The following is a 23,510-nucleotide window of genomic DNA, read 5'->3' on the forward strand; positions in this document are numbered from 1 at the left end:
CGGATGAAAATCTTCCTTTCAGAGGGCATATACTGCAATGAGTATATACCGTTGCACTCGGCACGACTTGGTCGTCGTAAGCCGCAGGACTTGTGTCTTTTGGTAATACAGTGAATGCAACCCTTTCTTCTCGGAATGGATTTGTCGTCAATTTTGCTTCTTTGGAATAATTATCTTATACGTTTACACGTATTAAGTCGTTACGAACGGATTCCGTGCTCATCGGGCGATTATCATACACGTGCCAAGACTTTTTGTATTTGTAAAGCCAGTGCCCCCCCCCCGCTATCCACCCATCTCACCATCGTTTTCTGATACACACACCCTTCAGCTACGTGCCTACCTTTCCCTCGTGACGAGTTGCCCATCTTTTGTATCCCGACTTTCTGTGCTCGACTCGAAACCTCGAACACTGATCCTGGTACGAGGGAAGCGGGGATCCTAGGAGGTCAAACCACAAACCCCAAACCGCCCGAAGGAACCGAACAACGGATGTAGAATAGAGGCACGGTCTTGGTCAGTAATCTTTTGTTGTGTCTTCTTCTTCTTCGCTTTTTCTCCATCTTTTCTCGTAGACAGAGACGTTTTGCTCGCCCTGTTTTATGTACTATGTGACTAAAGCGGGTGGGGAGAGAGTTGTGCACGATGCGTATTGTGATCATGCTGAAAGACAGACAGTCCTTGGCAAACCGGCAAACCCACGCCGGATTCTGCCAAACAGCCCGCTTCATCTTTCCAAACAAGCAAAGAAAAAAAGCATCTCATAAGCTTTCATGAGGTTAACCTCAGAATCGGACACTCGTATGTACAGATTAGATCCTTTTTAGCAAGAAAACTAAGAAAAGTGACGCCTGCCAAGAAAAGCCAATCTCGTTCTCTTCCCCTCCTTATTTTCCTTACCTTTCTTACACAGCCCTCTGGAAAGTATCCCCCAGATCGTCGGAAACCCTTTTTCGACTTTCTCATCACGAGACTGACTACCTTACTGTACATAACGTCTCTTGGACCAATTTCATAAAGGATCAAAATGGTTCAAGCCGCGATGCATTCGGCCGCCGGTGAGGTAGTCTGTGCCTACGGCAGACATGCAGGTATGCACCTAAGGTAAGGTAAGGTAGGCATGTAAGGCAAAGCGTGCATGACAAGAGACAACAAGAAACAACGATTCAAAACTTCTAGAACCACAACCACAACCTCCATCACCTACCATCGTCATCGTGACTTACCTTACCTAACAAGCGCTCGTCGATCTCATGCGCCGCCGCCGCCGCACGCCGCCGCACGCCGCATGCTTCCGCAGTGCAGTCTGCAGCCAAACCTCAAACCAAACCAACTTTCCCTTCCCCCATTCATCCGTCCGCATTGTAACCCCCGTGCCCCCCTGCTCCCCTGCCCCCCTGCCCCCGTGCCCTACACCTCCTTCTTTTCGTCTGGAGTTTTGAGCCCCCCCTCACCCTGGCTCCCATCCTCCCCTCCGCCGCCTCAGATGTCTGGGGTTCATATTAATAGCTACACCAGTGACACCATCGGGCATCACCCCATCCCCCCCCCCCCCCCTCCCTACCTCAGCCTCCTCGACAACCCTCCCATGTCCAACATGCCCGCCTGCCTTGCAACCTCACTCACAGCAACAGCAACAGCAGCAAGCAAGCAAAAAAGGTCACGCAGCCAACAGCAGAATCATCAACGATCCCATGGACTATGAAGCATGCCCCTTGCAGTAGTCGCGCGGGAAGCCAGCCCTGCATGCATGCATCACCACCTCACAGGACTACACTCAACCTACTATCCCACTCTCCTTTCTCCCCGAGCCCTTGCCCTTTCAACAACGCAGTAATCCTCCGGCCCGTGTAATAACCTTATATAGAACATGGTTAAAACATAACAACCCAGGTCCCCCCCCCTTCCGTCTCTGACATTCTCAATATGCAGGGACAGGCGACGGCAAGTCACGTCCAGAGACTGAGAGAAACAGAAAAAGGAAGAGGTGTAAAACAACTTACATGCAAAAGACCAAAAAGAAAAAAAAAGCAAGGCTAGCCGTGGTCGGTGCCCTGGAAGCCTGACAGCGTCATGCTCACCCTACTAAACATGGCCATCATGGGTCATCCCTGGCTTGGGGGGGGGGCTCGGCAACCCTTTCTCAACGTCGCTTCGTCTCTTCCTCTTTTTCTCTTGGTCTTGCCCAGTCTTCTTCGTTTCCGCTATCTGCTTCCACTGTGAAGCTGCTTGGCATCTTGTCTTTTCTTGCCCGTTTCTCTCTCTCTCTCTCTCTCTCTCTCTCTCTCTCGATCGCCCTATCAAAGTGCTTACCAAGACAAACTGTTACCACTACCACTCTATTTCAGACGCCAATAAGTCTGGGGAAGAAAGTCTAATCGAGTCCTTCTTCGGCTACTTAATCCCTTTTTATCTGCGTCTCTTCTCGTCACTCGCGTCTTCGTCCTCAAAGGAGTCGCTATTGTGGATCATCTCTTGTGTCATGGTCGGTGCCCCCTGGGTCCTCAAGGGCAAAAGGGACCGACTTGTGTGGACACGAGGCACATTGCTTTTGTGAACAGACATGATAAAGATATCGTGTTATTTAACGCAGTCTAGTAATGTAGTGCCCGACCCCTTCAGGCAACCCTATCGTACAAATGCCCATCTCCATGTCTTTTCTCATAAGACTCATGATATTTGTTATGCCCAAAAGTTATCATTAGTTTTAACACCTTTGTAATGCTCATGTAGGTTTTCCCAGAAAAGTAAATCTCCCAAACAATATTGCCTGTTGCCAGTATGCACTCGCTGTGTGGTCCTACGTGTCAGGGCACGCCACATCACTACTATTGTACAAAATCCCTGGCTGCAAATTGCGCTGGAAATGGGGATAGCAAGAAAAAAACGAATGTGGTAGATTTTGTGAGAGTTGCTGTTGATAGTGAGAAATAGTCCGTCTCCTCACGACCAGTGAGACAAAATCCGGCGCAGCATTGAAAGATAACGAGCGTTCATCTCTGCTATCAAAGTCCTGTCGAGTTCGGAGTTCATCGGCCAAAGCAAGCCTCGGTGTTCCGACGGGCCGTGTAGACTGAAAGTTTGACTGGACTGGACTGGACTGGGTGTTGTGTACTCTCGCGTGAGACTGATCGAGGGTGGTGGTGGAAGAAGTTTCTTCCTGGGGGTATCGGTAAAGGCTTAGGCGAAGATACCGACAACTGACATGCCCGCAGCTGATTACAAAATTAGCCGTTGTTTACATGCAGAGAGATTTCATGAATTGTACTAACCTCCGGCGAGAACGTAGCAAAAAGCGGAGATCTTTTGCTTGTTGGAAAGAAGGCGGTTGGCCTCCTCAGAGAGGAAGTCTTCGGCCAAAAGATCGACGAGAGCAGCGTAGAGCAGCAGACCAGAGGATCTAAGTCACATTAGCCGAGGCTCAGCAGGAAAAGACAAGAAAAGGCTCACATGGCGTTGAATACACCGACGATGATGAGACCGAATGCACTTTCGGGATCGTAAGTGCTGCGGGTGAGAAGTCCAATGGCTTGTCCGATGGGGGCTGTGGTGCCGAAAGCGACGACTAATACCCAGGGACGAATGCTGCCCTTGGGATACGGCACAGCGGCAATACGGGAACCAAGACCAAGACCCTCAAACATTTGGTGGAACAGGATGGCGACGAGGAGAATGATGAAACCATCAATAGTGATGGAGATAGTCATGCCAACAAACACCGAGTGGAACAGGATACCACCTTCGAGCATGGTAATGTTGAGAGACATCTTGCGATACACAGCGGGGTCAACCTGTTGGCCCTCGGCATCATAAAACGGATCTTCCTGCTTGACTTCCGTAACAGCAACCTGCGACGACGTCTGCTTCTCCTGGGTGGTTCGGATCATGTTCATCATCTCCACACGCTGGCGCACATACTGCTCGTAGAAAACAACGAACCAAGGCGGCATGTCAGAGTCGGACAAGTTGATGTTGGCGGGTGGCGGCGCTCCGTAGGTAGTCTCTGAGTACGGCGCGGGGAAGCGTGACTTCTCGTCGTCGTACGCGCGCTGTGCGACTCGCTTCTCAAAGTCAATGCTGTCCGCCTCGGCATCGAAGCTGCTGCGGCCGTGACGAGGAGGCCGGGCAGGCTGGGCGGCTCCGTGGCCGTGACCATGGTCGTGCATCACATCACCAGTAGGTCCTCCGTGGGAATGACCGCCAATCTTAGCGTTGATCCACATCTCGATACTGAACAGAATGAACATGGATCCCATCATGATGGCACCTGGAAGAGGCGGGTAGTCGTCGGTGAAGAGATCCGGGAGACACGGGTTCATGAGGTTGCCAAAGGCGGTGGGAAGCAGCTGTATCGTGTTAGCTCTGAGCAACTAGATGAGCCAAAGCCACCTACATGCACGAATGCCGTCGCGATGAGCACGCCTGTACCGAAATGCTTGCATGCAAAGAAGACCTTGGGAGGGACCTTCATCCACTTGACCTTCTTGGCCACAACGGGGAAACCGGCGCCTGAAACAGTCTTGTTAGTGTGCTGGCCCGAGAAAAAGACTCGTTTCGTTTGTTGATTTCGCATACCAAAGATCGAAAAGGCCAAGACCAAGACTGCGCAAAGTTAGCCAAACTGTTGGACTCCAACTCCAGGGGGAAAACATTCCGGGGCCAACTTACAAAGACCAGCAACGTGCAGGCCAACGTCATATTCGGCTGGTTGACCACTCTTCTTTGCGCCGCATTCGGGCTTGGGCTCTTTCATTCCGTTCATCTTGATTATTAAATCGGTATTTGTCGCGCAAAGAGGATTGCTGCTTGATTGGCAATCCTGAAATAAAAGATAAGGAGGGTTTGAGAAGGTAAAAGGCAGCCAAAAAATCCGGGGCCGCCTACTGACAAGGACTCATTCGGAAAGCGAAGGCAACTGAAAACAAGGAGACATAAGAAGCTGTCCCGCAGCATCAGTTAGAGAACAGACGAAAATGCTGATCTGACCCCAGCTGTCGTGGTAGTTTAGAGTGCAAGGGGAATGAAAGGAAGTGGACACGAAGAGAAAGGAAAAAAGGGAAGGAAGAAACGGGCGATAAAAGCATAGAACGACAACAGACGCTCTGATGATGGGCAAAGGGAAATCTTGGTCAAAGTCTGGGCTCGACTCGCTTTAATATGCTTCCTATGACAGCCCGCGCAATGCAGCCCGTGTGAAGGCGGGTAGGGAAAGAATACACGTTGACATGGGACAGCGGTCCCTGTGCCGCCCAGCCGATTCAGAAATAGAAGACGTTGCCAAGGATGAGGCAGCTGAGGTTGAGCCTTGGTGGGTTCGTGATGGGGGGACGTGGCCTTAGCGTCCGCCTCGCGGGAAGCGGGAAGCGGGAGGACCTGAACGGGAACAAGGTTCACCGTGGGCAACAACCGTGTGTATCCGTATGGGGGGGGGGCGGAAAGGTAGGCTAAGTCGACCGCGGTTGAGTCGAGTCGAGTCGAGTCGAGCAACTTGCTGCGGTGCGGCGTGCCTGAGACCCAGCTTGTGTCTAGCATCGATGATCCCGGCCGCTGACCGGATCCGATGTTGTTTGTTATAGCATGATTTGCCGGAGGCAGTCGAGACGGGAAGTCTGAGAGCCCGGCTCGACCTGACGGATAAGAAACAAGTTGTATGGGACTGATGATGGGTTGGATGGCGTGGATGCTACTCTGTCTCTGTACGTGCAAGTAAGCGGTGGCTGATCGAACTTTTCGTCTCGACTCGGCACAGCTTCACACCCGTTGCGCTTGGCAAATAGGACTGATAATGGTTCATGATGGGCAATATCCCAAACGAGACGACAGTCCATCTTCCATCGGGTCGTTGCCAAGCGCGAAGGGGTCCATATCGACGTGGGGTGCGCGTCAAAATGGGGCGCCGGCATTTGTAAAATTTGGGTTGTGTGAAACGGGAGTCTCCCGGGGTCAGGCGCCGGGGTTGCCAGTCGGAAAATTCTTAACTCGATTTGACAGGGAGGCTTCCCGGGTAGTCCGCGAAGAAGAAGAAGCGCGGGGGAGGCTTGACTGGAGGCGCGGAGACTGGAGACTCAAGGGAGAGAGAGGGGGGAAACTTGGCGGGACAGGCACAAGCCGTCGAAAGCCAAGAGTGAAGCCAAGAGCACTAACACACTTGTCCCCTTTTCCCATGGCAGCGGATGGCATTCTTTCGTTGATTTTGGCTTGGCTGCGATTCTGCAGAGAAGGGTTAGCCAAGCTGCCTTGGTGGTTTAGCAGGCTTGGTAGTACGGGCTGATGGGAGGAGACTGACTGAAGGTTCCATCTGCTCTCGGTTCTGCTTCTAGTCGGCTTCTGCTTCTTCTCCGCTTCTTCTTGCCGGGGCTTCTCTGGGTCTACTCCTCGAGTGTCTCACGTGCAGAGTTTCCTATATCGGACAAACATCTGAGGGCAAGTTTTGCCTAACAACGCGCAGCCACCGCGACAATCGCAGTCGGGGCTTAGTCGGAGGCTGATGTCCATACTCCATAGTAAATAAAAAAAAGTGAGAGGTGAGAGAAAGCGTGACGAATGACTCTGGATGGGCTCACAAGATGGGATGGGATGACATCCTGGCGCCGAGAAATCGTCAACAAGTCCCGCACCATGAGTTTCCAGGCAGGGCTGGTAAAACTTGGGGTAGCCAAGCAGCCAAGGGACGTGATGGAAAAGAGGAGCCCTTGGCGTCTGAGATGGACAAGAGAGACAAGAGATGAGGCCAGTCGAGAGACAGGAGACAGGGCCCGCGTGTTGTTGCTGTTGAGGGTGATGGCACTAAGCAAAGCTATAGTATCTGAGCGTGAGTCGATAGCTGAACCGGCACGAGTTGGTGATACGAGAGAGTGGCACAGTTGTCACCGAGGTATGTGTGTGTGTGTTTGTGAGTGAAGTTGAAAGAGAGAAGTTGGAGACGAAGAAAAGCGGGGATGTTGCGTGTTGGAGTCGTTCATTCTTGCTCCGGATTGAAACAAACATGCAAGTTGTTCCGAGCGCTCAGCTCTCGCCTTCCAAACTCTGCCCGAGTCTCGCGAAGTCTCAACGTCTGGTAGAAGGCAGCACCAACGACCGCGAGAGCCAACAGTCGGCTTTGGATTACGCTACAGCTACTACTTTGCCCAAAACTCTGTAACAGCCCCAAACTCTTGGCAGAAGGGCAATCGCTTCCTGTCTCGGTGCGCTCACGCGGCTCCTGGGTCTGCCGTCATGCGTGAAACACCCCCCCCCCCCCCCCCCCCTTGGACTCGGACCTTTCCTTGATCATCCTCCATCCCGCAACCTGCTCCTGTTGGTCAGCCATGCATCATTTCTGGTGTGTCTTTGGCAGTAACTGACTGCCGTCTCTTCGTTGCTTTCTGAGCTTTCTGGCAGGGTCACACCTCTGTCATTGTTGCCTCTGAAAGTCCAAGCTAGGCTCGAAATGACCTTTTGCTCTCTCGACTCCGCTTGCCGACTGCGTATGCCTCCCTCGCTTGCACTTGTAAGTCAAACCGGCACGAGTTGTCTCTGACCAGGAAGACGCAAATAGCTGCCCCCTGGTTCCCTGAACATCAACACCTCGTGCACCATTATCACCACTTTACTGGCGGAACGGTGGAGTTGGAATCGTGCAGGAAACGAGCGGGAAAGCCTCCTGTACACGCACCACATTTCAAATCTTGCCGTCATTGCCCAGGGTGCTTTTTGTTTCCCCCCTCTCAATCTCAAAGTTCTAGCCCATTCAAGATGTGCACATTGAGGGGCAGGGCCGCCGGCAGCAGGAGTTTACTGATAATCAACGACATAAGGGGGCCGCTTCTGCAGCCCGGCTACCTCCCCCGGACTTTGCGGAGAGGAGGGCATGACATGAGGAACACGTAGGATGCCATCTACTCTCTTTTAATATATGACCACCAGTCTCAAATCGACTTCACTATTGTACTATCCTTCTACTTTCCCATTTCACCCCAAGAACCAACCCAGCTCAATAGTTCCCAAAAATGCAAACTCCACGCGAGTCTCAGGACGGCGTCCAACCATCATCTAGTACGTGGGTTTCGGCTCTGTCTCTTTTTTCCTGGACACACCCCTTCCCACCCCTTCCCGCTATGCTCTCTCTTCGCCTCACCTATCCTTCCACTCTGCTGGCTGGTTCATCACATCCTCGCAGAGATGTGCGACTGCTACTCGCATCGGATTTCCCTGCCGCTGCTCCTGCTTGACCACTGACCACCAACTGTGGTGGCCACTGCTTCATCCCACTCTTGCACACTTCGACCAGTCCCCGCTGACCATTGTGCTTCAGTCACCTCAGCTCGAGGCAACTCTGTCGGTCATTCGGAAAGTAATTCGAAGGCTGAAGCTGAAGCGAACAAGGAACACAATGAACACCTAAAGCACAACGCAGACATCATCTCACCGGTTCACCCATCTGGCACGGACGACAAAGCTGTGACTGAAGGCCTCTTCGTATCGACTTCGAACGATACGGCAGCCAACAAGAGCGGCGTCGCTAACGGCCCGTACTCCAACGTCGACGCCACGGACGCTTCCACCGTCGACACTTATCGGCCGGACCCCTACGACTTTGGTCGACACCGTCGTGACAATGTCTCCAAGAAGCAGATGAAGATTGAGCACCCCAAGGGCAACAAGAGAAAGTTGAAGAAGTTCTACAACCGACAAAATGACCTCATTGACCAGTTCCTCGGTGCAGAGGACGAAGAGAGACAGCAGGTCGCCGAAGACGCGCGAATGGGTCCCAAGATCAAGTTCGCCGTCAACGCCTCCTTCACGGTCAACTTTTGCCTGTTCGTCATTCAGCTCTACGCTGCCGTCTCAACTGGGTCTCTGTCGGTAAATAGGCACCCAAGTCCCTGTGCTCACGGACTCTATTGACTCGTGAAATTTCCAGCTTTTTGCCACTGCAGCCGATGCCTTTGTTAGTTGAATCCATATTTCGGAGTACGGCATAATTGTAGGAGTTAACTAAGAAATGCCTAGATGGACTTGGTCTCATCCTTTGTGATGCTCGTCACTTCGAGGATGGCGGCGCGGCCAAGCGTTTACAAGTATCCGGTGGTGAGTTATTCGCAGTATTCCCGCCCTTGGCAATTGGATTTCCACACAGGGTCTGACAGACTGGGGATGGAAAAATAGGGACGAACCAGGATTGAGACGATTGGAATCATCTTTTTCTGCGCTCTCATGACAACCGTTGCCATTCAACTACTGGTAAGCTGTCGTCGCCAAGTGACGTATGACTTGGTAGTTTGAGATGCTGATCCGGGGCAACAGGTCGAGTCAGGCCGCGCCCTTGGCGAGGGCAAGCGGGCTTCTGAACAACTGCACATCGTGCCTATCGTGATTGTCGGCGTGGCCATCTTTGCCAAGGCCTCCTTGATGATCTACTGCTTCGCTTACCGAAAATTCCCTTCGGTGCATGTCTTTTTCGTATGTTGTCCAATCTTCCCCCGGGCGGCTGCCTGTTCGGACGACGTCTTTGCTAATAATAGCCGTAGATCGATCATCGCAATGACATTGTTGTCAACAGCTTCGGTCTGATCATGTCTGTTGTGGGAGACCGCTTTGTGTGGTACTTGGATCCCATTGGCGCCATCTGCATTGCGCTGCTCATCCTGTTCTCCTGGGTATCCAACGCCTTTGAGCAAGTGTGGCTGCTCGTCGGCAAGTCGGCGCCGAGGGACTTTGTCTCAAAGCTGATTTACATGGCCATGACCCACGATACTCGGATTCTCAAAGTTGACACTGTAAGAAACCCCAAGTTGAGAGACATGTGAGAAAGCCATCTGACCCCATGAGCAGTGCCGCGCGTATCACGCAGGACAAAACTACTACGTGGAGATTGACATCGTCATGGACGAGACAACGCCCCTGAGGATCTCGCACGACGTTGCTCAGGAGCTGCAGAGAAAGGTTGAAGGTAAAGTACTCTTTGCCTTTTGGCGATGGTTTTTTGGGGAGTTGATGTGCTGACTGTTGGCCTGCTAGGATTGTCTGATGTCGAAAGAGCGTTCGTCCATGTCGACTACAGCGAGGCTCACGATCCTCACGAGGAACACAAGCCGCTGTACGAGAGACTCTCAAAGAAGCCCCAGAAGAGGACGCTCAAGGACATTCTGTTGAGGACGAAGAAAGACACGGCGGATGTCACAGAGACCGAAATCTCTAGCGGGCGAAACTCTGCATGACGGGGATGGGGAGAAGGGATAGACGATGGAAGAAAAAGGGAAAAGCGCGAGCAATAAAAGGGACACGAGGGAAAAGTTGCGGGAGATGTAGTGACCAAAGTAAACTTGGCGTCTTGGAGCCGGCAGTAATCGTATACACAGTAACCAGATTCCTTATCAATCTCTCTGCCACGATGTCGTTGCAGCGAAGAGAGTTACGTTGACTATCCTTGTTTCGACATGGGGAGGGGTTTCCGCACCCCCGACGCGGGAACAAACGGGGACAGACGGGGAACAGCGGGGAAACAGCATCTCTGAGCCACAAAAGATATCCAATAGTCTTCCTTGACAGACGGCTTTGGCTGGACATGAAACCACGATGGGGACGGCAAACGATGCTTCCCGTAGAGACGACATACGGTATGCCAGGAAGAAAACGTAATGGCATGTATGGCGCGACGAAGCAGCTAGCTCGCGAGGGTTAGCTTGTTCATGCCTGGTGCCCAGACGAGACACTCTTGACTGTCTGAAGTGCATGTTCTGCTGCGACGGTGATGGCGCTATCCGATATCGTTGAGAGAACTTTGGAGACTCGAGAGTGCCCAGAGTGGGGCGGTGTAAGTGATGGCTAACACCTATGGCACCTGGCAAGTTTTGTTGATGGCACTTAGCGGTACTTGAGCGTGGCATCGAACTTGGTATAAGTTGAGCTGGACCGAGCTTCTATCTTTTATCTGGACTTTTTTGGGGGGAGGGGATCGCCAAGTAAAGTTGGACGACAAGAACTTGGCGGCTGAAGCAGCATGAGACGGCAACAGCCAAGCCCAGTTTTGACATGTCGTAGTCCTGTGACTCTTGCCCCGGGTATCGAAGGCTTGGCTACGCGTCTTTCTTCTTAACCCCAGTCTTGGCTTGGCGGAGGATAGGGGGATGCCGGATGGATCATGGATGAGAGAGAGAGAGAGAGAGAGAGAGAGAGAGAGACAAAGAAAGCCTACGGAGAAGATCGGAGAGGGGTTGAGGGGGCTGTGGGACGGAAGGGACGTGCGAGTTGACGTGTTTGTGTCGACTTTTTTGTCAGGAGGAGCTGTTCTCGTGTTCCATGTCCCGGTCTCGAGATCCACATCACCGACGATCCTCGGAATGTGTTGTGGGTTGATGCGTCTTCCGCGGGGTCTTCGGCCACCAAGCACGGTGGGGCTCGAATATGTTGATGTGTGGATGTGTGACTGACTGTTGCTTGCTTGAGATATTCCCGGACCGTTCCTCGACGCAAGGGCATGAGCCTTTACTATACTGAGCATCTGAGTAGAGAGTAGAGGAGAATGCTCTATGTTGAGCTATATCGGTAGAGAATCGGAGTACAAGACAAAACTTTGTATTTCAACAGACTTTGGGTAATGTGAATACGTCTGAGCAGCGGACTGGCAGCACCATGTACACGATCAAAAGTCTAGATAAATAAGGCACCGATTTGTATTTGCGTGAACCTTTTTTTTTTGTCAGAAAAGGAAGCCCGCCATAAAGCGCCTTACGGAACACAGGCCTCGATGAGCCCGTGATGTGACCAAGATGGTGAAAGACAGGAGGGTATTTGGTGTCATCGTGCTATCAAGAGTCTACAATTGTTCCTGATCATACATTGAGTTACGAAGAATCAAAATTACGTTGGTCTTTCGGTTGGTCTTCATTTACAATCAACTTTTCACCCCTATCCTGAACCTGTATACCGAAATGGATGCTCCATCCAAAGGCGAAGAAGCCCAAGCCCTGAGCAAATACATTTGAAGAGGTCTCTGAATCTAAAGTCAGAAAGTGGTCTTAAACCTTTTTCACAATGACTGGAGATCCAAGGTAGATGTAATTTTCCAAGATACGTCAGGACGCCGCCGGAGTGGGGCCGTTAACGTCCCCATTTGGGACCCGGCGTTAGGTCGTAGCTTCCGGCCGCAATAAGACAGGTCCATCTAGGCAAGTACAGATCCAAGGTTACTGCCTTGCCTCTGCAGAGTTATATGTTCCTTCTTGCATCTTTCATCTTATTGCGGTGAAGCATGCAGGAAGGAGAGATGGAAGCGAACTTACCGCACCCCGCTGATTCTTACCACGAGGCAAGCGGCCAGTCTAGGACTCTGTCTGGGAAGAAAGTCCTGGGTATCCACGAACGAATTACTGCCAGCTCCTTCTCTTATTGTATTTAGGCACCCAGGAGAAACTTTGGTACTCTGATTGGCATCTTGACACTGTTGATTTACTCGTCTCTTCCCCCTTGGCTTCTTCCAACCCGACGTTCCCACCCACATCATCAACACGACATAATTTGGGGCCCAAGGACATCATCATTCCACCCAAACACCCGTAAGGCTCTTTATTCGAGACGAAGGCCACGGCTATTTCCGTCTCCTTCTCTTCCTAATCAGATGGCCGACAACAACTATTGGTACTTGGTACCTCAACCCACCCACCATATCCTGACTTACGACAAAATCTACCAAAGATGCACTGCGAACTTGAGCAATGGATTCCTCGATTTTCGTGGATACTTTCGCGTTATATGCCTCTGGGGTGGGGAGGCACGCTTCATTCAAGAAGAACACGCCACAGGCCAATTGTTCAGGGCGTGGCGCAAGAACAACCCGGCCGCCGTCTTCGACTTCCGCCAGCGGGCCATCAAAGCTGGCTACTGGGATCCCATTACAAACGATCTCCGACGTACCATCTTCTACTACGGGCAGTATTTCCAGCGTGTCAGTTTATACCAGGCCGTAGAGGTCTTTTCACACAACCCTCAGCCTGAACATGCCAAAAAAGCACATACTCTTCCCTTTGCGGAGAAGTGGCCTGCGTCTCGGGAACTGTGGACGGCCACCGGGGGACTTGGGCTGGGCCGCAATCTCGAGACCACCAAATCGGGCATCGATGACCGACCCGTTAGTTTTGACTCCAAGGCTTAGAACACCAGTCAAACAATCATTCCCAGGAAGACTTCCACTGCTGCTCTTCAGCTTTTCGACGACGTCCACACCAATATCTCTAGATATCTTGATGGGACCATCGACGGTGACCAAGCCTTCTCCGCTATCTGCGAAACTTATCGCTCCTTCCCGGACGCCGTCAAAGTGTTGAGGGAAAAGTTGAATCCTCCGGGACGAATCGATGCCCTCAACAGTTTCCCTTCGTCTTCCGCTGCGTCAGTCGAAAGGGGCCAAATCAGTTCCCTTTCTGTACAGACCCTTATTTTCGATGGAAAAGCAATCATGGCGCACCCTGCGGTGTTAAACTTGATTGCCGGCTTCATTCGTAAACACATCCTCGACAACGATATCGTTCTTCGGTCCGGCCGCAAGCTGGATCTGGACTACATCATCGGATTTCTCCATTTTGGCAACCTTCGGTGTCACGACATGGCTGTGCGCAACTCCTCTTCTCGGCTCGAGGTTTGCAATTTGCTTCCAAAGCCGGGAGTCGAGACAATGGAGCAGCGCGACAGCCAAGACGATATCGACCGCGCCGCGGTCATTACCGAATGGATTCATGGCCGGTCCGTTGAATGGTTAGCATCGAATAGGCCAGAGGAGGATGTTATCAAAGATCGAATCATGCTACTGAGGTTGACGAGAGCAATGGCTACCCAAATTCGGTGATACTAGGGCCAGGATCATCTCGGACTTACTTTACTACTGTTGTATGTTTAGTTGGTTTCAGCGAAGCCTTTAGCCTATGAATGAGAAGCGCTTCTTGAAGTTGCAAATTCTGCCCAGCCCACTTGCGTGTATCCTGTTGGCAATTGCATGCTGGCCTTAGATGAGCAAGGGTCAGTTGCAGACTTAGGAAATATCGCATCTGGGATTGGGAACACCCAGTCGCCCAGAGCAACCAACCCCATCATGTCTTCACTTCGCCCTCTCTTCTAGCCGGCAGGGAAGTGATGCCAAACCTGCGTCTGGTGAAGTAGAAGTTGGCAAATGTAATCACAGGAGGGAAGCTTGATCTTCCATGGTCTTGTTATTGGTGACTGCCGAAAACCGTGTTGCGCGACCTTCTATCTCATGTCTATCAATAGGGGGAGGGGAGTCTCCCAACCCTTACGGGGAGCGAATCATCTCTAGATCTCAACAAGCAACGGGCTGCAAATATCCGAACGGTCCTTTTGTACTTACAGATAGATATCCGGATGTAAGTTAGTTAGCCTGGTGCTAGGATCATTCTTCGTTGATTTCCTTGCTTCCTTTGGCAGGGAAAGAAAGGCGATGCTAGAAAATGGCAAAAGTTCAACACTCGAACTTGCGAGGTTCGAGTGTCTATGAAATGCACCATTGGCATTTCTAACAGTTGTATACCGCTCGGCTACTGCGGTTGGGGGTCCTCCGATGGACTTCGAATATGTACCTCTCCTATCCCTCAGATTTTGAATTGGTTCACCGCTTGTCGGCCTACGCCACCAATTGCATAGCACATGTATACTTTGAATCACGGGGTATCATTTCTATTCCATTCTTAACTCAGCCATTTCTCGGCCTTGTTGGGTATCAATCTCCTAAGCACATCAATCTGCCGCGCCTGCGCCTTATGCCTCAAGTCTGCGACTCCTCGCCTGTCCGTCCGTCTTTGTCCATTCGAGTAGACCACTGTGAAATCCGGAACCTTTTCGCCAGGTTTGATGACCGTCAAAGGTGAGATCGTACAGTTCTGCAGCAATTAGTTAGCATCCCAGCTAGTCTAACAGAAAGACGACACCAACCTTGCCAATGATAGCACCATTTCCAATTCGAGATCGGACCCCAACCACCGTGTCTGTTCCGATATCTGTTCCCCCAGCTTCAATGATGGCGCCAACCTCTACCGTCACGTAGTCTCCGAGCGAGATGCCTCCGCTGGCGTCGTCATTACCAACTACCCCGATATGAGCCCGCTCGTGAATGATGCACCTCCGACCGATGAGGATGCTGCCATTCGTGGTTTCAAGCTTCGATCGCGGGTGCAATACGCTTTCTGACTGGATCGTAATAGAGTGTGTTCCGACGAGAATGGCGCTATCGGCAACGGTGAGAGAAGACGAGAAGCTGACGGGCGGTCGCGGGCCTTGGTTGGAGACGGCGGGCAGCATAGAATGCCGCTTGTTAGACGACATTGTGGTACGTGTCCTGGATTTCTCCGACCCAATGTAAATCCTAGCCAAATGATGTAAGGCGCATTATTGGTGACGCCTATGACAATCCGGGGCTCACATGGAAGACCGAGATGCGACGCGCAACGGTATTAGTGATGGGGTAGCTTGCCGTGGGGCAGTAGAGTCCGACGTCGATTCTCTGGAGCTGCCCCAGCGCATAACCCCGGTTAATGCATTCACGCTACCACGTGACCTCCTCGCTGACTAAATGACCCGCATTGGCCAATCAACGCCAGTTGGAAATAAGCATCATCGATTTGGTGCAACTGAGCTGTGTCCCACGACGACGAATTCCTCCGATCGACAACCTCCATCCACCACCAAACCCCCCCCAAATCGCCCACGATGGCCACTCCACGGCGGTTGCCCGCGCAGGCCGCTCAGGCTGCGCGAAACTTTGCGACAGTACGAACCTACGGCGGACTCAAGGATCAGGACCGTATTTTCCAGAATCTCTACGGCCGGTTGCCCCCGACGCTGGCTTCCGCGAAGAAGTTGGGCGATTGGCACAAGACGAAGGAGATCATTCTCAAGGGACACGACTGGATTATCAGCGAGGTCAAGGCCTCCGGTCTCCGTGGACGCGGAGGTGCCGGTTTCCCTTCAGGATTGAAATGGGTAGGTTGCCACCTTGCGATTTTGCTGGAGTATTGCCGCGGCAATCAAGGGAAGGAGCGGAACAACGGGCTAACGCAATGGCAACCGTACAGTCGTTCATGAACTTCAAGGACTGGGACAAGGACGACAAGCCGAGATATCTGGTCGTCAATGCCGATGAGGGCGAGCCCGGAACCTGCAAGGACCGCGAGATTATGCGAAAGGACCCCCACAAGCTCATCGAGGGCTGCCTCGTCGCCGGCAGAGCGATGAACGCCACCGCCGCCTATATCTACATCCGTGGCGAGTTCGTTCACGAAGCCGCCGTTCTCCAGAACGCTATCAACGAGGCATACAAGGACGGTTTGATTGGCAAGAACGCCTGCAACTCCGGATACGACTTCGACGTCTTCATCCACCGTGGTGCTGGTGCCTACGTCTGCGGTGAGGAGACCTCCCTTATCGAGTCACTCGAGGGCAAGCCCGGAAAGCCCCGTCTCAAGCCTCCTTTCCCCGCCGCTGTCGGTCTTTTCGGATGCCCTTCCACCGTCGCCAACGTCGAGACCATCGCTGTCGCCCCCACCATTTGCAGACGCGGTGGCAACTGGTTCGCCGGCTTTGGTCGTGAGCGTAACCAGGGCACCAAGCTCTTCTGTATCTCCGGTCACGTCAACAACCCCGTCACCGTCGAGGAGGAGATGTCGATACCCCTGCGCGAGCTTATCGACAAGCACTGCGGCGGTGTCCGTGGCGGCTGGGATAACCTTTTGGCCGTCATTCCCGGTGGCTCTTCCACCCCTATCCTTCCCAAGAGCGTCTGCGACAACCAACTTATGGACTTTGACGGTCTCAAGGACAGCCAGTCCGGTCTCGGTACCGCCGCTGTCATTGTCATGGACAAGAGCACCGACGTTGTCCGCGCCATCAGCCGTCTCTCCCACTTCTACGCCCACGAGTCCTGCGGTCAATGCACACCCTGCAGAGAGGGCAGCAAGTGGACCGATCAGATCATGAAGCGTTTCGAGAAGGGCCAGGGACGGCCACGCGAGATCGACATGCTTCAGGAGCTCACCAAGCAAGTTGAGGGTCACACTATTTGCGGTATGTATTCGTCCATGACGTCAACGATTCCCGTTGCTAATATTCTTGTGTCTAGCTCTTGGTGAGGCTTTCGCCTGGCCCCTTCAGGGTCTTATTAGACATTTCCGTCCCGAGCTTGAGAAGAGAATGGAGGAGTACGCCGCGCTGAACGGCGGTGCTAACGCTCTGGGTGGTGGTTGGGAGCCGACTGCCCGGGCTCAGGGCAAGCTGGTTTCACCGGGACAGTAAAAGGCTGGATTTTTTGCATGCTTGTAGACCGGCGCCCGAGGGCTTGTATATATTAGTAGTACATTAGCAGAGCCCTAAATGCGCTGGAGTTCATTTGTTCACGACTATTCAATGTTCTTCATATCGTAGCCCAGGTGCTCTCGTGATGACCTCAATTGGAGATATTAGATGTTTCCTGACATCGTTAACAATTAATTGGCAAACTTAACTGCTCCAATGCATCGTTGATTCATGTAGAAGAGTCTATGAATCATACACGTTGATTCTTCAAGCCTCCCTATCGGCGTTAAGCCACAAATGTTTCGTCCAATAAGGCCACTGCATTTCTCATCTCTTTATGCAAGCCGCAGGCATGCCAGGCATCTTCCTCTCGGCCCACAGATTCGGACAGCTCGGGACTCGGCTGGACCACCGGTCAAAGAACCCTCCGAAGAACGGCGGGCGGGGGTTTCTCTAAACCACCGTCCCCGATTTCTTTGACCGCCCGTCTGCCCACGACAACCCCTCGACCGGTCGGAGATTGTGCGTTTTATGGATTCATCGCGCGTTGGTGACATATTCTTATTCGGGATTTTTTTTTTCTTTTTCTTTTTCTTTGAATGAACTTGGAATTGCTTTGCTTACTTATCTGTCCTTTGGCGATTAAAGTCTCGCCGAGATGACCTCTTTCACTTTTGATCAGTTCGTCGCCTTTGGGTCTGACAGTGGTGAGTACATCGTCCTCTATTCAGCATCCTTATACGCTGCATATTTAAACCATTGGATTCGATGTGTCTAATCCGCCTCCATCACTGCTGCCCGAGATGAAGCCTCTCGCTCACTCTCCAACTCACTCACCGCTTACTCTCACTCTTCATTCTCTTGAAAGCTGACACATGATACTCAAGCTGGTCTCGAACGCATCCTCCGCGGCCTCCAAGCCCTCACCGCAATCTTCTCAGCATACCCATCCCTCGTGGCCCTCGCCCTCCTAGATGCAGACCCCCCATTCCTCGAAGCTCTAGGCCCGCTACGAGGCCACCTCAACCTGACGCGCCGCTTCATCCGCTTCTTCTGGTTCCTCAACTCCTTTGGCACTTCCTACAACCTCTACACCTCCATCTCCTCATCGCCGTCATCATCGTCCTCTTCACCAGCTAAGAAGAGCCAAGGCGCGGGTCTGGAGACCTGGCTCGACATCATCAAATTCACGCTCCTCGGCCTCTACGGCGGTCTCGAGTCCCTCACCCTCCCGGACCTCCTGGGCGTGCCGCACATCGGCTACTTTGGCGCCGAGCGCACGCGGGCGCTGAATGTCGAGGCGCAGCGGTTTTGGCTGCTTGCGTTGGCGGCGGGTGTGTTTGCGAATTTGACGCGCTTGCTCAAGGCTTTTGCGTACGCGCCGGTGCCGCGGCATGGTCACGGGTATGGGACGGGAGAGAAGCCGGGGGAGACAAAGAATGCTGCCGTTGAGGGAGCTTCTGAGAAAGATGCTGCCGCTGTCTCCGACGAAAAGAAGCAGGAAGAGGTAGAGGATGAGAAGCTTGACTGGGAGGCTGAGCGTACTCGTCTCCGGGCTATTGTCATGAAGAGGCGGGAGAATATGAAGCGGTGGAGGAGGGAGGTTGCGGTCAAGGTCAAGAGCCTCGGGCGCAAGATCTTTTCCGATTCGCTGGATTGCCTTATTCCGGGCGTGATTCTGGGTTGGGTTAATGTTCAGCCGGGGACTGTTGGGATTGCCATGCTCATCACTACCGTCTTGAGCAGTAGAGACATTTGGGATAGATGTGGTGCGACTGTTAGAGAGAGGAGGAGCTCTTGATAAAAGTCTTTAGGTACAGCTAGAGATCCGAAATGGGGTTTGTCTATGGCTCACAAGATGGGCGTGGGGGGTACAATGATTGAGTGTGCCCCCTTCTAGAGCATTTGCCTTGGGAATTGAGGGGCTTGCCTTTAAATTTATATAGATTTATAGACGGACATTGCGTAAAGTCTTATATAATATCAAATTTCAAAATCAAAGGGCAGTCTTTACACAAACTCCAGGCCAGTCTTCGTTCATAGTGTCACATATATCATCTCCTTCTCCACGTCATGAGGTGGTACGGGTACAACGATCAGCGAGCCCACATCCGGACTTTTGGCACTCCGCCAAAAGCTATGGACAACGCAGACGTTCAAGGCGGTGAGATTGTTGTTTCTCAATTTGAGCCCCTATGCCGAAGAGGTCTATTGTTTACTCGGCAGAGACAGACATGGGGGCATGTCTCTGCTCCGGAGTCTGAGGAAGGCGGACACGGTACTTGTGCGAGCCGAGGTCGTCCTCGTCATCTTCGTCCCACAGAACCTGGACCTTGGCCCGCCTCAAGATGGAGAACTGCTGGGCAATTGCAATGACAGCCTCAAGAACACTATTTTTCCCCTTGTCAGCGACGACCTCAGAGAAACAGCGGAGCGAAACCATTGAGGAACAACTTGCCCAACAATGATGGCAATAACCGCGATGCCGACGTGGTCTTCGTAGTGCCAGCAGTACGGTTCACCGGCGGCAATAACACCAGAAGTGAAAGAAATAGCCGCAAACGCAATGTCGAAAGCAGTATACACCCACCCCAGCGCCCTCCTCCTCTTCTTGTCATTACCGTCAAACCAGCCGCGCATTCCACCGTTGCTCTCTTCGTCGTGGTCGCCGCCATCACCACGACGTCCACGGCGGCCAAAGATGCACTTCACGCATCCGAGGTCGACGACGACGGGCTTTTTCTGACCACCTCTACGGTGTCCGCCCTGCGCCAGCAGCGCGAACGTGAACCATACGAGCTGTAGGGTAGCCAGGAAGATGAAGAGCTTGGAGAGGCCCTCGTACCGCCTTCGGCCGTCCCATTCGAGGATGACGAGGGTGAGACTGAGAGCGACGGCGATGAAGCGTAGGAAGGCGACGGAGTTGATGATGAATTTGAGGTATACCAGGGGCGACGAGCCGCCGTTGTGAGAAGAGGCGGACGAGTGCTGGGACGGAGGGGTTAGGGGGCGGAAGACGACGTTGGGGTTCAACGGTCTGTTTTCCGGCGGGGAGGCCATGGTTTTGAGGGAGCATAGGAATTTGGTCGAGGGGAGGTCGTATATTATATCGTGGGATGGGTAGTAGTATGTGTTGTCTGTGTATGACAGTTCTTGCTTATCTGTGTAGACAGGCATCGAGAAGTTCATCCGGCGGTGGGTGGTGAGGGAGAGGTTATTATATACGAGACTGAGTCGTGCCCCATCTCATGAATGGAGAGGCAGCAGGCAAGCAATGTTGTGTGTGTAGTGCAATGTGGGAAAGATACTTTTGGTTCAGTGTATTGGTTTCAAGGGAAGAGGAGACCAGAATCCAGAACTAGACCACACAGACAGACAGACAGACCCATGTCCCCGAGAGGAAGTAAGAGGACACCCGTCAAAAGCGAGTTCGCCTTGGGATCTCACGCGCACCCAGCTTTCCCTCCCATCCCTTGAGCCAACAGGCACTCCCCCCCTTTTGCACTCATCACCAATGGCAACAAAGGGTCCTGAGAGCCGCAGACGCGCCCCCGGCTCCGCCATGCGGAATCTCCAAGCGTTCATACACTGACGTTGTCCGGAATTCGGGTGCCTGGAGGTCCACTTTGACATAGTGACACACCAACATCAAACCCCCCCCGCCTCACGAGGGGAAGCTTATAATTGGCCAGCAGGCGGATTGGTGTAAAGAACGCCACGCCTAGCGGCGGTGCAAGTCGCGGTTTCTCTTAGGAAAGCCGAAGGATTGACATGTATCAAAAGATTTTCAATGTCTGGTGTTGTGGGTGTCTGCTTTAGGCTTTGAGGTGGTTACGGTTATGGTGGTGATCGTCGCCGGAATTGACCAAAGTCCCATCCTCATCAGCGTTCAGCGTCTTTTGGGTGCTGTTGGTACGCGTAGGTTGGTGGCTTGCTGGCGGAACGTGGAAAAGGATTAGGTTAACCTCAATCGAGTCTCATCAGACAATGGGTTCGTATTCATGGAAACATCTTTGATATCGTGCTGTAAGGCCGGTAGCTCGCAACCGCGTTGGCATGACATCTCAACTACTAGAATATCGCCTGTAAGCCTGGTTTTTTCTTCTTCAATGTGCCAATAAGCACCTCTTAGTCAAATGCAATTGCATCGGGTACCCGAACTGTTCGCCATTGACAACCACATGTAGTCTCAGCATGGATATCCCAAGATTTCTTATTTCTCGCTGTCAAAATTTCCAAAGGGATATCTTCTTCGCCCCGAATCCATCCAATGGTACTCGCTCTCTTGAACGCCGGATTGATAATGCTAGCCAAGAATGCTGTCAATCCAGTCAATGCTCCACCATTCAGACTTTGAACACCGCAGTACCGGGCGACGGCTATGCAAGTTTCAGGACAGTTGTTTAATGCTGGTGCCTGCTCGGAAGCATCCGAGGTTCTCGAAGCGGGGCCCAGACTGACCAAGTTGACGCAAGCAAGCGCCATTCCTTCCAACAACAAGCACCTCGTATGTCAGTCTAGCTGAATCAACGTCGGCCCGTCACACGATAGCTCCCAGTTTCGATCGATACTTTCCACCCATCGTTGACGAGGGCGGCGATAACGCCCTGTCTCAGTCGCGACACGCCTCCGGCGCTATGGAGGCCGCGGCCTGTGACAATCGTGAAGCCTTCGCCCGCCTTCCTGGTTCGGTACTCGCCCAGACTATTCCACCAGTCCCAGACGCGCTCACGAGCGATTCGGACGCCGTCTGCAACTTCAACGCCGTGGAGATCGATCGCCTTTCCTGAGCTAGTGCTAGATACGTGGATATCGGCCGCGACACTCTTCGCCTTGGCGAAGCTGCGTGCCTCCTCACGTCCCCGATCTGCATAGTATCCTGCTGCCTGCCTGTATAAATGTCCCTTCTTGTACACTTGACCGGCGGTTGAATAAGAGTGGTTGCTGGCCTCACGGTATACGCCAGCTGTATCCATGGCCTGCTGATAAGTGCGGGGTCCCGATGGACTATTCAGGAGGACTGGGCTAGTGAGGGGGCGCCCAATAGGCGACATGAGCGACGTCTTGGGCGAGACCACCTTTTGCCAGCCATCGGACGACCCCTCCAGCTCTTCCGTCGTCAAAGGCGCAAGCTTGTAGTTGATGTCCAGGCGCTTTGCGGGCAATCTGCCAAAATAACGATTCAGCAATGTAGCAACCTCCTCTATCCACTGATAATCACTACGTGTGACTTCATTGAGGGGCGACAGGTACTGCTCGGGGATGTGCCGATATTGCTTCTTCAGTTCCTGAATGTACTGCTTTCGGTGCCCATCTTCCCCAGTCCAGGCACCAATACCTTGCTTGACAAAACGATCGAGGAACTCTATGATAGTAAGTTCCGTCGAACCTTTGAGCGCATCGAAGACATCCGAGACTTCATCGAACTGCAGATCGAGCTTCTCTACAATGAAGAGGATCTTTTCAACCCCTAGGTGCTGTCAGTAGATTACCTTTGCAGTCATGTTACTTTACTTACGCTCGTTCTCATCTATGACAGGAGAAGTCTCATTGATACTGCTCGAGCTAGAGGACAAATCCGTACGCAGGTCTTTCCGTTTCTTCCCTTTGCCCTTCTTTTTCCCAGACGGCTTTTGAGGCAGCCCCGAGTCCACGAAGCCGTCGATGCCCTTTGGCCTTTCGCCGATGGACTCAAGATACTGAATGTTCAACAAGGTCTCCAGAGCGGCCTGGAAATCGCCCTTGGCTTTCTTGAGTGCGAAGCTCACGTCATGGGGCTTCAGATCCGAAAACATATCCTGCAGCTGCAAGAGCTTTTCCTGGTCCGATTCTCCGTCAAACGTTGCTATACGAGGGACGTCATAATCCGGTTCAGACGGGGGTGGGCTGGTCAGTCTGGTCCCAGAGGAATCTGAGTCCCTCAGCTGGACCCCCTCCGAAACCGTGGAGCTGTCTCGCGCATCGGCTCCGCCATCAATGGAGCTGATGGTGTCCGGGACACCGCTGGCATTGAATCCGCTCGCCTCTTCAACAAGGACATTCTGGGCTATGCTCTGCAGCATCCCGCGAACGTCAGTGAGCTGGCCGGCATCTTCAAGATCTATTTCGCTCGCGATTGCGATAACGACTGTAGGATCTAGTAGGGGAAACTCCGCCTGCATGGTTGTCGTTAGCATGCGCCTTGGCCTCAACAAATGGCCTTCTCTCGTGATGGGTTCCAATGATCTCCTCATGAG

The 23,510-nt window shown here is 52.6% G+C and overlaps 9 protein-coding genes across 9 annotated transcripts; 4 read left to right on the forward strand and 5 right to left on the reverse strand.

Annotated features, from left to right (window-relative positions):
* Window positions 1–3,180: 3,180 nt before the first annotated feature.
* On the reverse strand, window positions 3,181–4,762 carry BDP81DRAFT_462850 (ZIP zinc transporter; the record flags this gene model as incomplete). Its single annotated transcript, XM_060593945.1, has 6 exons — window positions 3,181–3,215; window positions 3,273–3,400; window positions 3,451–4,346; window positions 4,394–4,509; window positions 4,576–4,602; window positions 4,669–4,762. The coding sequence occupies 6 exons, from the start codon at window positions 4,760–4,762 to the stop codon at window positions 3,181–3,183; spliced, it is 1,296 nt and encodes a 431-aa protein (XP_060443032.1).
* Window positions 4,763–4,883: 121 nt separating this feature from the next.
* BDP81DRAFT_58915 (uncharacterized protein) lies at window positions 4,884–5,658 on the reverse strand. The gene has a single exon (XM_060596022.1). The coding sequence runs from the start codon at window positions 5,530–5,532 to the stop codon at window positions 5,005–5,007; it is 528 nt and encodes a 175-aa protein (XP_060443033.1). The 5' UTR covers window positions 5,533–5,658; the 3' UTR covers window positions 4,884–5,004.
* Window positions 5,659–7,899: 2,241 nt separating this feature from the next.
* Window positions 7,900–10,345, forward strand: BDP81DRAFT_408227 (cation efflux family protein). The gene is made up of 9 exons (XM_060589041.1): window positions 7,900–8,034; window positions 8,294–8,844; window positions 8,903–8,929; window positions 8,992–9,069; window positions 9,148–9,222; window positions 9,286–9,441; window positions 9,510–9,758; window positions 9,814–9,931; window positions 10,000–10,345. The coding sequence occupies exons 1-9, from the start codon at window positions 7,989–7,991 to the stop codon at window positions 10,197–10,199; spliced, it is 1,500 nt and encodes a 499-aa protein (XP_060443034.1). The 5' UTR covers window positions 7,900–7,988; the 3' UTR covers window positions 10,200–10,345.
* Window positions 10,346–12,598: 2,253 nt separating this feature from the next.
* On the forward strand, window positions 12,599–13,132 carry BDP81DRAFT_396398 (uncharacterized protein; the record flags this gene model as incomplete). Its single annotated transcript, XM_060588184.1, has 1 exon — window positions 12,599–13,132. The coding sequence occupies one exon, from the start codon at window positions 12,599–12,601 to the stop codon at window positions 13,130–13,132; it is 534 nt and encodes a 177-aa protein (XP_060443035.1).
* A 1,516-nt stretch (window positions 13,133–14,648) lies between these two features.
* Window positions 14,649–15,452, reverse strand: BDP81DRAFT_473322 (transferase hexapeptide domain-containing protein). The gene is made up of 2 exons (XM_060594650.1): window positions 14,920–15,452; window positions 14,649–14,867 (listed from the first exon to the last, which is right to left on the reverse strand). Exons 1-2 carry the CDS (start codon window positions 15,307–15,309, stop codon window positions 14,676–14,678), a joined length of 582 nt encoding a protein of 193 aa, XP_060443036.1. The 5' UTR covers window positions 15,310–15,452; the 3' UTR covers window positions 14,649–14,675.
* A 200-nt stretch (window positions 15,453–15,652) lies between these two features.
* On the forward strand, window positions 15,653–17,465 carry BDP81DRAFT_353265 (NADH oxidoreductase). The gene is made up of 3 exons (XM_060586242.1): window positions 15,653–15,966; window positions 16,059–17,046; window positions 17,102–17,465. Exons 1-3 carry the CDS (start codon window positions 15,694–15,696, stop codon window positions 17,272–17,274), a joined length of 1,434 nt encoding a protein of 477 aa, XP_060443037.1. The 5' UTR covers window positions 15,653–15,693; the 3' UTR covers window positions 17,275–17,465.
* Window positions 17,466–17,932: 467 nt separating this feature from the next.
* Window positions 17,933–19,075, forward strand: BDP81DRAFT_451640 (AoPex11B; the record flags this gene model as incomplete). The annotated part of the gene is made up of 2 exons (XM_060592649.1): window positions 17,933–17,981; window positions 18,162–19,075. The coding sequence occupies 2 exons, from the start codon at window positions 17,933–17,935 to the stop codon at window positions 19,073–19,075; spliced, it is 963 nt and encodes a 320-aa protein (XP_060443038.1).
* A 414-nt stretch (window positions 19,076–19,489) lies between these two features.
* BDP81DRAFT_396403 (uncharacterized protein) lies at window positions 19,490–20,451 on the reverse strand (the record flags this gene model as incomplete). Its single annotated transcript, XM_060588185.1, has 2 exons — window positions 19,490–19,664; window positions 19,715–20,451. The coding sequence occupies 2 exons, from the start codon at window positions 20,449–20,451 to the stop codon at window positions 19,490–19,492; spliced, it is 912 nt and encodes a 303-aa protein (XP_060443039.1).
* Window positions 20,452–21,800: 1,349 nt separating this feature from the next.
* Window positions 21,801–23,435, reverse strand: BDP81DRAFT_325038 (uncharacterized protein; the record flags this gene model as incomplete). The annotated part of the gene is made up of 2 exons (XM_060584943.1): window positions 21,801–22,744; window positions 22,793–23,435. 2 exons carry the CDS (start codon window positions 23,433–23,435, stop codon window positions 21,801–21,803), a joined length of 1,587 nt encoding a protein of 528 aa, XP_060443040.1.
* Window positions 23,436–23,510: the final 75 nt, after the last annotated feature.

The sequence above is a fragment of the Colletotrichum phormii genome (genome assembly GCF_030913505.1).
Source record: "Colletotrichum phormii strain CBS 102054 chromosome Unknown BDP81scaffold_15, whole genome shotgun sequence".
In the NCBI taxonomy this organism is placed as follows: Eukaryota; Fungi; Ascomycota; class Sordariomycetes; order Glomerellales; family Glomerellaceae; genus Colletotrichum; species Colletotrichum phormii.

What these genes read in the sequence shown, in the direction of transcription:
- BDP81DRAFT_58915 (XM_060596022.1), bottom strand. Translation starts at nt 5,532, where the DNA reads ATGCTAGACACAAGCTGGGTCTCAGGCACGCCGCACCGCAGCAAGTTG.
- BDP81DRAFT_473322 (XM_060594650.1), bottom strand. Translation starts at nt 15,309, where the DNA reads ATGTCGTCTAACAAGCGGCATTCTATGCTGCCCGCCGTCTCCAACCAA. An exon ending in ATGGTGCTATCATTGGCAAG is followed by an intron (nt 14,868 to 14,919) that starts GTTGGTGTCGTC and finishes TAATTGCTGCAG; the next exon opens with AACTGTACGATCTCACCTTT.
- BDP81DRAFT_353265 (XM_060586242.1), top strand. Translation starts at nt 15,694, where the DNA reads ATGGCCACTCCACGGCGGTTGCCCGCGCAGGCCGCTCAGGCTGCGCGA. An exon ending in TCCCTTCAGGATTGAAATGG is followed by an intron (nt 15,967 to 16,058) that starts GTAGGTTGCCAC and finishes GCAACCGTACAG; the next exon opens with TCGTTCATGAACTTCAAGGA. An exon ending in TGAGGGTCACACTATTTGCG is followed by an intron (nt 17,047 to 17,101) that starts GTATGTATTCGT and finishes TCTTGTGTCTAG; the next exon opens with CTCTTGGTGAGGCTTTCGCC.
- BDP81DRAFT_408227 (XM_060589041.1), top strand. Translation starts at nt 7,989, where the DNA reads ATGCAAACTCCACGCGAGTCTCAGGACGGCGTCCAACCATCATCTA. An exon ending in GCGTTTACAAGTATCCGGTG is followed by an intron (nt 9,070 to 9,147) that starts GTGAGTTATTCG and finishes ATGGAAAAATAG; the next exon opens with GGACGAACCAGGATTGAGAC. An exon ending in CCGTTGCCATTCAACTACTG is followed by an intron (nt 9,223 to 9,285) that starts GTAAGCTGTCGT and finishes CCGGGGCAACAG; the next exon opens with GTCGAGTCAGGCCGCGCCCT.